At 37.5% G+C, this 15,874-nt stretch overlaps 1 protein-coding gene across 4 annotated transcripts in view; it reads right to left on the bottom strand.

Annotated features, from left to right (window-relative positions):
• Positions 1-15,874, bottom strand: part of LOC126190842 (scm-like with four MBT domains protein 1) — a 179,104-nt gene that overhangs the window by 89,870 nt on the left and 73,360 nt on the right. For all 4 annotated transcript variants that reach the window (XM_049931422.1, XM_049931423.1, XM_049931424.1 and 1 more), the window contains 2 exons: positions 12,703-12,842; positions 979-1,192 (listed from right to left, as the gene is read on the bottom strand). In XM_049931422.1, coding sequence (XP_049787379.1) covers positions 979-1,192; positions 12,703-12,842 — 354 coding nt within the window. The remainder of the gene's footprint in view (positions 1-978; positions 1,193-12,702; positions 12,843-15,874) is intronic.

Raw genomic sequence — 15,874 nt, 5'->3', positions numbered from 1 at the left:
ATGTGTTAATTCTTCAGGACAATGTGAGAGCCCGTAAGGTAGCATATATGTGGAATCGGCTCACACAACAGGGACGGGAAGTAATGGAGCGTCCACCATATTCGCCAAGCTTACCACCTTGCGATTATGACCTCGTACCGAAAGTGATCGAGCCTTCGCGTGGAACGTACTTTCAAGCACGTCAAGACATTGCCGTAGCAGTGATGCGTGAGATCCGACGATTCGTTCATCGTGAGACCTCGAGTATTCGGTGTCTTCCACAGCAATCACAGTGTGAGATGGATTCTGAGCTGCAGCAGGTCTGTGTTCCTGCCCTGTACTATAGCATACTGTTGCAACTGACAGTAAAACATGTTTGAAATGACAATTTTTTTTGTCTTTTTTCTCACATCGTATCTGCATGGCAGCGTGTGTGTTCGTCCAGCTTGCTAAATGTAATGTTTACATATGAATTAACCTTCCATTTGCATATTTCAGAATTTTTTAATTTGTTACCAATTTTGAGACAAAAAACAGCTGCCATGACTTTTGCAATGACCCTCAAATATATAATTCAGTTGAGATTTTTATTCTCACAGGGTCAATTTTATTTTTTTAAATACAGTGGGTATATCACTTCTCATAACTATTTTGATTGCATATAATCCTCTGCACGTTCACAGCAATAAGGTTAAGTAACGTCAGAATAGGCTTTGCAGATAATGTGCTTCTTAGTGGTCCATTACTAATAAAATAATTGACTTATTTATTAGTGCCTCTGGAAAGACCATTCATATTTTTGAATTATTTTAAAGTTCACTCAAAACTACCTCCAATTTTTTCAGTTGTTTTTTGTTTTATAGGGGCAGTATAAGGGACATCTTTACAGAACAAAAAAATGTATATGAACTTATGTTGTTAATAGATCTGAAAATCACAAAAATCATATGACCCATAGATTTTCACAAAGGAAAAATAAGAATCAACAAATTCACTTACCAGCAGGGAAGATATATGGGTGGTCAGCTGTGCACAAGCAAATGCCACGTGTTCCAATGCTGTCTGGGCCACACCCATCTATTCTGATAAGAAAATAATTTTCATCAAAAACTCGGGCAACTGTTGCTGGTCTTATATCGGTATGTGTTTTTGGGTCAAGTGCCTCGAGTTTCATTCCAACTTTAAAGCCATGTAGAGGTACAGATACCCTGTTCTAATGAAAAAGAAATAACCATTCTTAATGCACAGAAGAATATTGATGTTTTCAGAATAATATGCAGTGGTACAGGCAAACTGTTCTCATGTAAAATAAATAACCTTTTTAAAGCACTGCAGAATATTGATAATTTCTTAATAATAACTTAAGATTTCACAGCAAAACATTATCAATTAGATAATATTTATAACCAGCAGTAAGTGGCAGATTGTTTACGCAACTGAAACTTGTCACATGATACTAAAAAGTGTGAACTGTAAAAGAACAGAGAATAATAGTCTTAAGTTGTATTATATCAAATCTTGCAGCAATATGTAACAAGGAAATCAAATCTGTGTAAGTAGGTTTTAATTATGACAAAGTTAGAGAAAGGACTACTTGATGGAAACAGTTAATAATACTTCTCTAACATACGGCCACCCCAATCATCTGGAGACAGAAACAGAAAATGGCGGCAATATTGTTTGTATGGCACTAATTTAGGCACACATTACCCATAGTCATAAAGTTTAGTATTCAGAGAATTTTTGGCCAATGAGTTTGTGCCAATTTTCGTTTACCCTCACTACGTAGCTCAGGGCAGTGACCAGTTTAGTTTGTAATGGACTACTACACAAAAGAAAGAACGAAAATGTTCTGGGTGCAAATTCGAGTCAGAACACAATTTTAATCTGTCAGCAAGTTTCAAAACAGCGCACATTCTGCTGAACAGCAAAAGATTAATACTGGTAACAACAGTACACTCAGAAAAGTGTAACATACTAAGAAATAGCAGAGTAATCTACTGAAATGTGTAGCAGCGTCAGATAACGTTCTCACAACAGCATCAACGCTGCTGGTATCGAGGCCAACTGCATCTGACACCCGTGTTTCTGGCATTATATGATATGACTTGGAATACAGATCTGAGATAGTTTCTGCTGTTTTGCAGGTTTATCAAATCCTGGTATTTATGATAATCTGATTTGGTATTGTCTTATAGTAATATGTTTATGCACTGCTTCACAAATTACAACTCATGTACATAAATGCTTGTCGTTCAGCATCTTGTGTAGTTTGTTGTCCACTCATTTCAAGATGTATGTGCATTACTGGCTGCTAGATTAAGTTTCAGCCAGTGTCAGAAGAAAGTGAACTCATCACTGGCCAACCTACATGGTCGTGGTTAATAGCAGAATTTTCTGTGCTCAGAGTGGAACTTGTCCCGTGTAAAATTTTTAATTTGTGCTTATAGCTCCTGACCAGAAAGTTTGAGCTTGTGTTCTTGAAAAGCCTGATCCTAGGCGAAATGAGGTTGCTCAAAAAGCTCAGTTTATTGAAAGTGCATCAGCAGCATAACAAGCATCTGAATTTACTTGTGAGCTGTACAATGTGCATCCACTGTTGACTAAAGTGTGGCAAAGGTGCATCCTAGACAATGCCATTACCTAAAGTCAACTGATGACAAGACAAAGCCATCATCTGCAAACTACAAGGCACCAACAAATGAGGGTGCAGGTATGCCAATTAGGAATATAGTTAGCTATTCCTCCTCACTGTTGGCTCAAGCAAAAATGGCAGTATCATTTAGATGGAAATTCTAGTAGCAGTTACCATAGAGATAGTTCACAAAGCGTAGCAAAAGCAAGGAAATCCTGTGCTGTATGTTTCTGCAGCTGAAGACGGGGCAACTGGCCTTAGCAAAATACTACATGTTTTGCTTGCAATGAACATGTGTATGTGGCTGCCATCTGTTAAAGCTGCTCGGGATGGCATCAGTCGATAGTAAAACTCCATTCAAACTGATGAAACCACAATTCATCAGCAGTGTGGGTGAGATTTTCAGGTGGATACCAGACCATCCTCATCCCTAATTAATGAACAACTGGCATATCAGCCTCTGGAGACAACTAATTATCATCTACTAGCACACAAAAATCAGCCTATTGTTTAAAAGGCTAAGTAACAGTCAATGTTAAAAACATATAGGTAGACCATTAACATTTTTGGTAGTGTTTTTAGCAGTCGCAATTAACATTTTTGATATTGAACCTTTATCAGTTTGGTTTTCAAATACAAGCTATCGTTAATATAATCTCTAACAGTATTTTGTCCACTGATTTGGACTCTGGTCTGAATCTATCCTGTATTGTGTACAAAATTTTGAAGAGCACATACCATTAAATCTATGCTGCTACTCATTTATCCCAAGCTAAGTATGTGCCTCTTGCCATGAATGAACTAGTTGAAGCACAATTTGGTCATTTGGAGCCATCAGGTGTTGCGACACAAATTGTCTCAAGCCAATGTTCAACATTTATGGTTGTAATTTTAAAGAATCAATCAAGGCTCAATTTAATGTAGATGCTTATCTTATTCCAAACCTGGCAGAGCTACTGGCAAAGTTATCTCAAGGGTCAAACTTATAGTAATCAGACTTCTACTGTAATCGGACTTCTCTGACACACTTCTGCAATTTTGTCCTTCAATGAAGAATTAAAGCATTTTATGGTAGTCAATAAATATGACTTTTGAGTTACATCAATATAACATATCATCTTTTGGTGTTGTGAGGCTGCCCTATTACTTTAAAATCATTGATTATTGCTGAATCCAGTGAGGATAATGGAATATCTACAATCCACTCAGCAGAGTGGTGCTGCACACCTTACAGGACACCAGCAATGGGACACTGCAAAACAAGTGGCACCACATCTCTCACCAGTAATCAACCACCAGCAACCAGCCACGTTTACAGTGGCGGCCAGTTACCATGCGCTAATGTGCTATGGCACACTATAAACATCACACTACAATTATGCTATTTCTCTTTGAATGCGAGTCGGAAATCGCACTAAAATTACACCATTTCTCTTCGAATGCGTTCTTGTATGCAAATAAAAGGGACAAAAACATGACTTGTAGTGTTCTTTCTGCAATAATTAGAAACTAGTGTCCAGTCCTGACACGATTGTTAGCTGTGCTATGATCAACTCGGAAAAAGACAGTGTGTCTGCTTTTGATGTGATGTCACCCATTCCCGCACTGCAAGTGCTACATTGCTCATAGCACCAAGTCAGTATTTTCCTTGAAACTGCATTAGCATATTGTGCAAGTGCAAAATATGAGGAATTACTGGAAAGCCATTGCGACTGAGTGGTCTAGCACGTGGACTGACAGTTCATTGACTTGTGTTTGATTCCTGCTGTCATTAACTTCTCTCTCTTTTTCATTTTATTTGATTTTATTCCTTGCAATGTTAAACAATTAATTATAAAATTCAAATAGACTAAAACAGTTCAATCTGTATATGTAAAATTAATACATTCCATTCAGTTACAATTACTACCTTTGTAAGTCTAAAGGCTATGGTCACAACTTCATAGCACATCTGTACAATTCTGCACAAGCCACCACCGCACCTGCAGGTTGGCTACTCAAAACTTAGAAAAAAAATTCACTGAGAAATACATGTGCAAGGAGCTCCTGATAAATTAATGTTGGGGGGGACCATAGATTACCACAACTATGGCTTTTCTTTCAGCTGAGCTATACACCAGCCATTAGCAGTAGTTTAACCACAGTTTTTAAATATCGATAATTTATATGGGTTAATATTCAGATAACTAACACATTTTGAGATATTAAATATTTTTAATTTGTGGTTCATAAAACTCAATAAAGTTCAATTTCAATGCAAGGTTATACATGCAGAATTCCCTGAGAACTCCAGGTTTTCTAAAAGAACTGCCAGCCTGACCTACAAAAGGGTGTCCACAGATTTTCAGAGGATCAAATTTATGATTTTTTCATGCCTTTTGCATTACCTCTTTAATTATATTCATGGCCTCTTGAAAACATGCATGGTACAATGTCAAAAGTGCTTTTTTATGAACCTGAAAGATAGGTTGAAATGAAAGGTGAATGTAATAGTTCTTAAATCACTTATGTCAGCATGAATAATGTAGTTATGTATGACTTAGTAAAATATTCATAAAATACTGTAAAAACATCAATTCTCATATAGGACGGGTATGACTATTTTCAGATATACTTGTCATGACATCAATTAAAATACAAATTGTTTTAACATTGTAATGCAGTGAAAACCTACAATTTTCCTTTAGACAATATAATAATTTTGAAGTACAAAATTTGTCAAATGTTTAACTTCACAATACAAGATTCACTGTTTAAGGTTTTTAGCTAAACTTGAAATTTCAACATTGAAAACTTTGGCTGCTTCTTTTGCCTTTTCCCCCATCCACTTTTTATTTTTGAACGCTTTTTTTTTCTTGAACTGTTCTACTTTTAAGATTGGCCACTTCATTTCCATCAGATTTTTTATTTTTTAAGGCTTCTATACTTTTTGATGAAGTATTTTTCACAGTTAGTATCATCGATTTTGTAATGTCCACATTCACTTGTTTCTCATTATTAAGTAAACCACCTAACATTTGTATTGCAATATGAACACTTCTTTCTGCAACAATTGTATCTTCTTCTAAGTTTTCAACTAAAACTTCTTTGTTAATAGAATAGCCTCTTTCAACTTCAGCATTTCCTGGAAACATGCACAATAGCTTCTGTAAGAACTCAATGAAGTCATGGTCCGCACTTTGCAGTGAATTCATCAGAAAGTGATCAAGTTTGTCCTTCTAAGGATTGAATTTTTTCGGTTGTTTTTCAGAATATTCACAAAAATTAAAGTATTCGTTCTTAACTATATCAGCTGTTGATGGAGTCTTATGTTTTTGTGATACAAATTTTTCCAATGCAATTTTCACTACAGAATTTCTCAAAATGGAGCTCTGCTTAACTTTGGGTGATAAGCTTGGTTCACCTTTGACTGTCTTTAATTTTAAAGGCCTCTTCTCAGCAGTTTTTGGATACAGACTTTGCAGACAACTGTGACTCATTTCTGAGAATAAGGACATTCTTTTCCATGTACAGGGTGTCCTATGAAAGAGACCCATTAGGGATCCATGGGTCGCATGGAGCAATTGCCAGCTGCTGCATCTGCCGGTTGTCACTAGGCATAGTTGTCGGACACCAATTTTTCGCACATGCCCCATACACTGTGCGACTGAGTGTACTGGTGTCTTCTTTTAAGTTTTTTGTCAAGTTTAATTGCTTCAAATATCATTGCTAGACATTATTTTTGCAACTGTGCTGAGTCCAGGGATTTCCCTGCCCATATGTCGCTGGGCCCGGTCCTCAGACAGAAATACCGTGCGTGTGTCTTCTATACTGTGCGACTGAGTGTTTAGGTGTTTTGTTTCGAGTTTGGTTTTGAGTTTCCTGTCAAGTTTCCATTCAGTATGGTACACAAGAAGGATAAATAGCTGTATCTTGTGTTGAACTATGCAAAAACAGAACTACATGTAGAATGTCGTCTTTAATTCATAAGAAATTTTCCCAGTGTGCATGTTGCCAATGATTTGTGAAGAAATTTCAAGAGACTGGATCCGCGTTACACAAACAGAGGCCTAGAGAACCTAGTGTTTCAATAGAAAAAAAGTTAGACAGGGCAGGGGATGCCTTGTAAAGAAGTCCGAGAAAATCTCTGTGCCGTTTGGCATTTCAGACTGGTGTGTCAGGAGCACCTGTTCACAGAGCTGTGCACAAACTGTAATTGAAACCATACCAAATAACAGTAGTGCATCAACTGAGGAACTCAGATACTGTTGTTCGATGTCATCATTGCAACTGGCTGTTACAGTCTCTGCATGATGGGGAAGTTGATCCTGAGATGCTTTTGTTTTCTGATGAAACATGTCTGTATTTGTCGGGGTATGTAAATTCTCAGAACAATCGACGTTGGAGCTCCGAAAATCTTCATGAATTACAACAACCACCTCTGCATGATGGGTAAAGATGAGTGTGGTGTGCAATTAGTGCAAGATGTATTATTGGACCAATCTTTTTCCACAAAACAATACTTTCTGACAGGTATGTGAACAACAAACTGCATCCTTTTTTTCGGGAACCAACACCTAATGAAAAGACGTATGGTTATTTCATGCAGGACAATGCAACACCACACATTGCCAATGCTTCTAATGACAGCAATATGAAGTATTTTTGATGATAGGATAGTGGACCAGCCTCGTCATTCTCCAGATCTAAATCTGTGCGATTTTTATCTTTGAGGAGTGTTACAAGACCAGGTGCATGCAAAGAATCCCCACGTGCTTGAAGAGTTGGCTAGCCATTTCCCAGATTTCGGCAGCTGAAATTTGACGAGAGTTTGCAAATGCGCGTAAGAAATGTCAGGCTGCCCTTACCGGAGGGACATCATTTTGAGCACCCACTGTAAATAAATATAAGCTAAAATTAATCAGATGGCAACACTGTTTATGCTTAACTCAGGGGAGACACGCGCACAACCGACTACTGGCACATAGAGTCGGGTGCAGTGGCACAGCGGATACAGTGGCAGTGGCCAGCACATGCAGTGGTGGCAGCTGGTGGCCTTGATGCACGATCTGCGGACCCATCCCAGGTGTCTTTTTTGGGACACCCCGTAGTTCCTGCTAGCAGCCGTACTGATTTGCAGATGTTTGTTCGTAACTGTGCAGTGTACTAGTGGCCAGTGTTGACTCTATTGTTGTCTGCTTTGTCACTGAACTGTGCTTGCCCTATCTGTGCTTTGTTGCACTATATCCAATGTTTTTCATTATTTAACATGTCAATACAAACAGTGGTCTCAATTTCGACACCACAAAGTATTTAACTGATAGTTACATCTAGTCTGTGTTGCCTGCACTGTGTATTTACAGTACATGGAGATGCACTAACCCTCTTCCTGCAGCAAACATTGTGTACTCTACCCACTCCCCTCATTCAATAGATACCAAGTTATAGTCCATGAGTAGTACTAATATAGTATGGGAAACGTTTTGGCTAGTGAGAAATTGATTTACTCTGACCGTCCTTACAGTCCATGAGTAGTACTAATATAGTATGGGAAACGTTTTGGCTAGCGAGAAATTTATTTACTCTGACCGTCCTTAACACCTTTAACACAAGATTAAAATTACAGTAGTTGAATATTAATTACTAAAAACCTTTAAGGAAATGTCTTCTCCAAAAATATGCAGGTTAAGGAGATTGAAACAGAAGTGGTGTGGACAGAATTAAAGAAACAGCTGACTTTACTGAAACTCCTCCAGCAACATACGAGGTGGCAGCACTGTCATGGGCAGAGTTACAATTTATACACCATTTCCACCACATATAGGTCAATGAAACCACCTCTAAGTTTCTTCAACCACACATGCCACTCAATGTTGCAAACCACAGTAGCAGAGGCTCTGTTAACATGGCTTATGCAGATGGACGCACAAGTTCGCTACAAAAAACATCCACTACTGATAGCAAAGAATATTAAGATTTCTGGTGAATCTTTTTTCTTATTGTTAACACTTAGGAGCTGAAGGCCTGTAAACATACAGGTGCGCCTGACATGCCCATAATTTTATGGATGAGCATTCTCAATCATCCCCTTCCTTCCTTTATATGTTCTTAGAGCTGCCATTGATCTGGGAGGCACAGCAGAGACTATAACTGAAGTATTTGATGCTAGATGGTATGGGCATGCTGGGCAAGGGTGAAATACTACTTTTTTTGGGGGGGGGGGGGGTGATTTTGAAGAAAGTGTTGTTGTTTTTTCAGATGCTGAAATAATTAACATGATTCTGACGGACTTTACTGATGAAGGAATGCAGATAATAAAATACACAATATCATTATTCAGTGTCAATTGAAAGAGCTTTTAATACATAATTACTGTAGGAAGTGATTTTATTTGCAAATACTACTGTTATGGTAGATTTAGATGAGGAAGCAGGCATACAAGTTCTTCAAAAACAAATATTGCCATTATTCCTGAGGATACCATGCCCGAAGAGTGCACAAGGCCAAAGGCCAAGCACGAGGCCGAGGAACTTCACACCATATTGATTCTGAGGAAGGCTGGAAGACTACTGATCATGTACCAGACACCAATATATTCTCAGGACCATATGGAAAGTGCAACCTTATCAGTTTAGACCAGAACAGCACATCTCTACACTTATTGTCAAGTTTACTTACAGACAGTATGGTGAGTCATATAATGCAGAGAAACTAATCTGTATGCCCAACAAAGCCCAAGGAAATTACAAAGTACAAATTCCCTTTCACATACCTGTTCATTATCAAAGTAGAAAGGATTTACTCTCATAGAAATAAAGTTTCTGGCAATTATAGTCCATATGGTTGTGTGACCTTGTATATGAGAGCACTGGTCTAAGACTCTTCTTGTGCTGTATCTGGAAAATGCTACACAACGTCACGGTTTACGACAATTATCTGTGCAGATCATGCAGATAGCAGAGATCTCGAGCCATGACCTAGTACATCGGGACTCTCCAGGCTAGCAAATGCAAACCATTTTTTGGAAACGACTGACATGCAGATAGGGAAGAAACACAAAGTACAAAAATTATGCACATAGTCTTAAAGAAAGGGTCGAAAAGGATTTTCTAATAACTAATGAGTCTATGCTTCAAAATATAGTAGCTCTGAGTTGCGCAACTGATGTTTGCCCAGAGTTACAGACTCATCAACTAAACAAGCAAATGAAAAAGTCTTGGGAGCAAAATGAAGCCAAGCAAAAAGTCCTAATTATAACACTAACTACAAGGCATTTTTTTTTTTTTTTTTTTTGTACATGTGGGAATAAATGCATTTCAAAGCTGCAGTGAAGAAGACATCACCAATAAAACAAGAAATGTGATCCAAACAGTGAAAAACACATATATAGCATCATGAACAGTAGCAAGTGACATCATCCATAGAAGATCAGAGAGCGATAGACATAGAAACAACATAAACTGCCATTCTCCAAAACAAAAAAATAGGCTGTAAAAAAATCTGTAGATTCTAATAAGTTCATAACAACACAAGATGGTCTATTACCATACACACCATCTCAAAATATTACAACAGATTAAGGTATGTGCAAATTTCTTGGCCATGTGTATTTCAAGCCAAATAAATATGGGAAAAAAGTGTAAATGTTATCAGAGTCAGACACAGGTTATGTCTGGAATTTTTCTGTTTATGCAGGTGAGAGGTCTGACACTGCTTGGGAATCTGTCAGGAAAAGGTTACACTTCATTTACAAACCAATGCTACACCAGTCCAACAACTGCTTCAGAACTGGAAGCTGCAAAAGCTGCTCTTGTGGGAACAACATGAAAATCTAGACAGGGTTTACCTTGTGCTATAAAAGATTCAAAACTACAGCAAGGTGAACTAATTTTTAGGCATAAAGGAAAATATCTTAGCATCTGTTGGAAGGACAAAAGGGATGTGCAGATGATAAGTACAAGGCATATTGCTGAGATGGTGATCTTCACCAATACGAGAGGCGGGAAGATGTCAAAGCCAGTCTGTGTGGTGGACTATAATAAAGACAAGTTGGGTGTTGACTTATCAGACCAACTACTGTCATACAAGGCACCAGACTGAGAAGTGGTGGAGACAGTTGGCATTACACATCCTACTAATAGTGATGGGAAATGCCGGTATATTTTACAGAAACAAAACAATGTGCAGTGTGTTCTCTCAGATGCAAAATACTTACTGGAAAAGGGTGGCAAAAGACACAAGCTATCAGCATAGTGAATGTGAAGTACTGTGCAAATTACTTTGTTTTAAAATTTATCTTACAAAGACCAAAACTGCATCTTAATATAAAGACAAAGGAGGTTACTGTAGATAAAACAAGCAGCAGAGATCTTTATTAAAATTTTGTGAAAAAAAATGTAATTTTCTTCTGGAAAATTAAATGGGTATATTCTTGACCAATTTTTCCTCTATCAAAAAACAAAATTATACTTGAAAGTTTCTTGGAAGCATATATTAATTAAAAGAAGGAAATATTACACAGTTTTAAACTAGAAAGTCCAGGCTTTTCAATACGGGTAATATCATTCCTCTGCATCGACATGGATACTCTGCAAAACACACTTAAGTGGCTGGCAGATGGTTCATTTAACCACCTTACAATAATTCTCTATTATTCCAATCTCAAACAGCACACAGAAAAATGATAACCTATATCTTTCCGTGCGAGCTCTAATTTCCTTTATTTTATTATGATGATCATTTCTCCCTATGTAGGTCAGCGTCAACATAATATTTTCACATTTGGAGGGGAAAGTTTGTGATTGAAATTTCGTGAGGAGATTCCACTACAAGAACAAATGCCTTTGTTTTACTGATCTCCACTCCAAATCCTGCATCATATCACTGACACTTTCTCCCTATTTTGTGATAATACAAAATGTGCTGTTCTTCTTTGAACTTTCTCGATGTACAAGTCTACATGGTACGAATACCAGACTGTGCAGCAGTACTTCAAAAGAGGATGGACAAGCGTAGTGTAGGCTGTTGCTTTAGGAACGCCAGAAATCGCCTCTGTTGTATTTGGTGACTGTCCATCAACTAATACAAACTGTCACATCTCTGACAGGAAATCTTGAATCCAGTCACATAACTGAGACGATATTCCGTAAGCACACAATTTCACTACAAGTCAGTTGTGTAGTACAGTGTCAAAAGCCTTCAGGAAATCTAGAAATATGGAATCAATTTGAAATCCCTTGTGTATAGCACTCAACACTTTGTGTGTTTAAAGAGCTAGTTGTGTTTCACAAGAACGATGTTTTCTAAATCCGTGTTCACTGCATGTCGATATACCATTCTCTTCAAGGTAATTCATAATGTTCAAATACAATATACGTTCTAAAATCATGCTGCATTTCGACGTTCATCATGAATATTGGTGTGACCTATTCAACTTTCCAGTCTTTGGGTATGGATCTTTTGTTGAGTGAGCAATTGTTTGTGACTGTTAAGTATGGAGCATACTCTGAAAGGAACATAACTGGTATACAGTCTAGACTGGAAGACTTGCTTTTAGTAAGTGATTTAAACCGCTTCACTCCTCTGAAGATATCTACTTCTAAGTTACTTATGTTGGCAGATGTTTTTTTTTTTTTTTTTTTTTTTTTTGTTGCTATAACAGAAACCATTAAAAACAATGAGGCCTTTCATTAGAGGTTTATGCACTATGGTTCAGGACCCAAAGTGTTAAATGGACTGTTTGATACAAAAAAGTGAAACAGATGATATGGTAAGGAGGAGATATCAGGTGAGTATGACTAGTAATAGGTAGCTGTCAGTTGTGATTCAGAAACAAACACATGATCTGTATTATATACTGAAAACGATAATCTCGTAATCCCACAGCCACACCAACCAAATGACAGTTACAGAGATGTCACTCTCCAGCAAAAAGTTGCTCACAATACCACAACAATGTTGCTCTTATTAGCTTTTGTTAGGGTATGTGGAATGTAAAATACAGTTAGAGTGCAATCACTATTCCTGAGAGTGTCTGTTACAAATTTTACTTTTTAAATTTCTTGGCTACTTAGTTCAAAGTGTACATTCATATATGTACCGTTTAGTACCTGCAAGAGGTCAGGTGGCAGAGGCATCCGCTGGTCTTCCAGTCTTGACATTTCCAGAATAGCATGCCATTCTTCACTACTACGGTGCTGCTGTTGCTGCTGAGAGTCTGTTTTAGGCCAACGCAATCTCCAAGGTGAGCCTGCAGTTGTACGTGAAGTGTCAATACAAGTACACAACTGTGGTTACAGTAAACCACAAAACATCCTTGACACATATGTAGATGACAAGAGATAAAGTGATTGCTTAATGGAGAACATATGCAGAAATGCACGCATATAGAGATGTGTATATAGAAAACACACACACACACACACACACACACACACACACACCACTAAAACAGAATGTACTCCTTCTTTTGTACTTTATTAATATTTGTTTTTAGCATATGCTGAAAACCAAATACCATAAGCCTGTCCTAGTTCAAGATTTCCTTTCACTCAGTGGTAGCCTCAACCGGAAAAACCACTTCATCTGATGCACAAACAACACAGTGAGTAAAAACCGAGGATGAACACTCCTAAGCCTAAATGGGGATCCTTCTCCTCTTTCCAAAAACAACTTTTTCAGGATCTTAAGACTTCCTTCCTTCAAGCATCATCTCCCGATTCTTCCTAACAAATACTTCTGGAACCTCAAACTTGACTATCTGAATTCCATGCTATCAGTTAATATTAAGCAAGCAGTAGTAGACAAGGGAGCAACTGTTAACTTTAATTCAGGAGGCAGCATCTTTTTAAAAGTAACTGTTTCCTTCTTTATTTTAAAATGTTAATTTTAGGTTGTATAAGTGGAAATTTTTATTAGTTTGGTGATAACTAATTACTACAAGTGCAGACAAAATTAACTTTAACATCTATTTTTGGTAAAGTATAGCTTGACTAGTGCTACGTATCCTAAAGTTCTCTTTTATTAAGAACTCCAGGAAACATGATGGATGATGGCACTGACAGTACATTTAGTAGTTAAGCGTGTAAGGTATGTGAAAAACGAGTGTATAAACGTATATTATGTTTGAAGTGTAGCTTCTGGCTTCAAGAGAAGTACATGAAGGTCAATTTGAAAATGACAAGTTTCCTTGGTCATGTTCTGTGTGAGCATGACAAACGTGTAGAGGTGATTAATAAAGTGAACTTTAAAAAATGAAATTGTCAAATTTCTGAACACATACACTGAGGCACTTAAAAAGATGAAATAGCACTCTTGAAAGAGGAAAATGCAGCACTGATGAGCAAAAAAATTATGGTGCTGATGAAACTACTGATATAATGACAAAAGTACGCACAAAATGGCTGTATGCGTTATATAACAGATTTCAATAAAACGCTTCAGGTTGGCATAAACAACATGCTAAACCAACATGAACATATAAATGGATCAACACAAAGTACAAAAATTATGCACATAGTCTTAAAGAAAGGGTCGAAAAGGATTTTCTAATAACTAATGAGTCTATGCTTCAAAATATAGTAGCTCTGAGTTGCGCAACTGATGTTTGCCCAGAGTTACAGACTCATCAACTAAACAAGCAAATGAAAAAGTCTTGGGAGCAAAATGAAGCCAAGCAAAAAGTCCTAATTATAACACTAACTACAAGGCATTTTTTTTTTTTTGTACATGTGGGAATAAATGCATTTCAAAGCTGCAGTGAAGAAGACATCACCAATAAAACAAGAAATGTGATCCAAACAGTGAAAAACACATATATAGCATCATGAACAGTAGCAAGTGACATCATCCATAGAAGATCAGAGAGCGATAGACATAGAAACAACATAAACTGCCATTCTCCAAAACAAAAAAATAGGCTGTAAAAAAATCTGTAGATTCTAATAAGTTCATAACAACACAAGATGGTCTATTTTTCAACAGATTAGGGTCTCCAAATTTCAGGAGAATGGTTATGTGCAAAATTATAAACAATAATAAAAACAGAAACTCCTCCATAGCCGGTCCCAGGCCAAGTTGAGAAAGGAGGAAGGGAAGGCGTAACACCTCGTTAAAAACCTTGGTTCACCTGGCCCGGGTGATAGTACCTCATGAGGGCCCCTTGCCAGGGATACAGTGAAGACCTCAACAGCAGCGAAGGCGGAGAAGATGGACTTCGGTATGGCGGAGCTGGCGAAGAGGCAGCCTCTTGTCCAAGGCCAAAGTGGACAGAGGGCACGACGGTTCCACATGTTAGTGGAGGTACCAAGACAACGTCTGTTCCACATGTTAGTGGCAGCTGAATAAGTAATATTCCAAGCTAACAACCTGGTCTTACTTTGGGAATTCAGGGACTGACTTTGGATTCCCTACTCTTTATGGTTTACAGCTTCAAGTCGCAAAATGGTAAGTTCACACAATGAATGCTCTATCCCAGGTGACAACTCTGACGAGGAATCCACCATTACACCATGTAATACAATGGGACCTAGGATTCTGGGGAGTCCCAACACTTGCGATGAAATAGAGACGGAATATATTGAAAAGCCTTCCAAGTTTCAGTTCAAGAAGTAGTACTACTTTGGAACATTAAATGTAAATTCTCTTCTGAAAATTGGGAAACAAAAGGAATTAGAATTAGTTCTGCAGAAGAATGATATACAAATTATAGCAGTCCAGGAAACACGATTCTTAGATGAGAATGTAGTTGATACACAACATTATAGAATTTATAAAGGGAAACCAGCAGTGAGAATAATGGAAAACATGTCGGTGTTTGGAACAGCATTTTATGTCACAAAAAAATCGTAGACAGTGTAATAGAATTTAGATAAAATTCAGAAAGAATGTCCCTGTTAACAATAAAGTGCAAGAAGAAAAGTTACAACCTGTCATGCACTTATAAATGCAGACAACAGAAGAAATCTGGAGAAAGTAAATCAATTATGGGATCTTTTAGAATCTGAAATATCTATCATACCTAAAAAGAACGTTAAAATACTTCTTGGTGACTTCAATGCGCAAATTGGGAGGGAAAAGAATTTTAAGACTATTGTAGATGAATATCCAGCGCACTCAAGAACAAACAGAAATGGTGAAAGACTGAACAATATGTGTAAAATGTTCTAGTTAAAACCTTGGAGACATCCAAATGGAAACCTAAGAGAATTTCAACTGGATCACGTAGTCATATCTAAAAGTTATATCACAGAAATTATGAAAGTTAAAATAGTCAGAAATGGG

The sequence above is a fragment of the Schistocerca cancellata genome, chromosome 6 (assembly GCF_023864275.1).
Source record: "Schistocerca cancellata isolate TAMUIC-IGC-003103 chromosome 6, iqSchCanc2.1, whole genome shotgun sequence".
In the NCBI taxonomy this organism is placed as follows: domain Eukaryota; kingdom Metazoa; phylum Arthropoda; class Insecta; order Orthoptera; family Acrididae; genus Schistocerca; species Schistocerca cancellata.
Note: the sequence above shows the minus strand (reverse complement) of the source record. Positions and strands in the feature narration are given on the sequence as shown.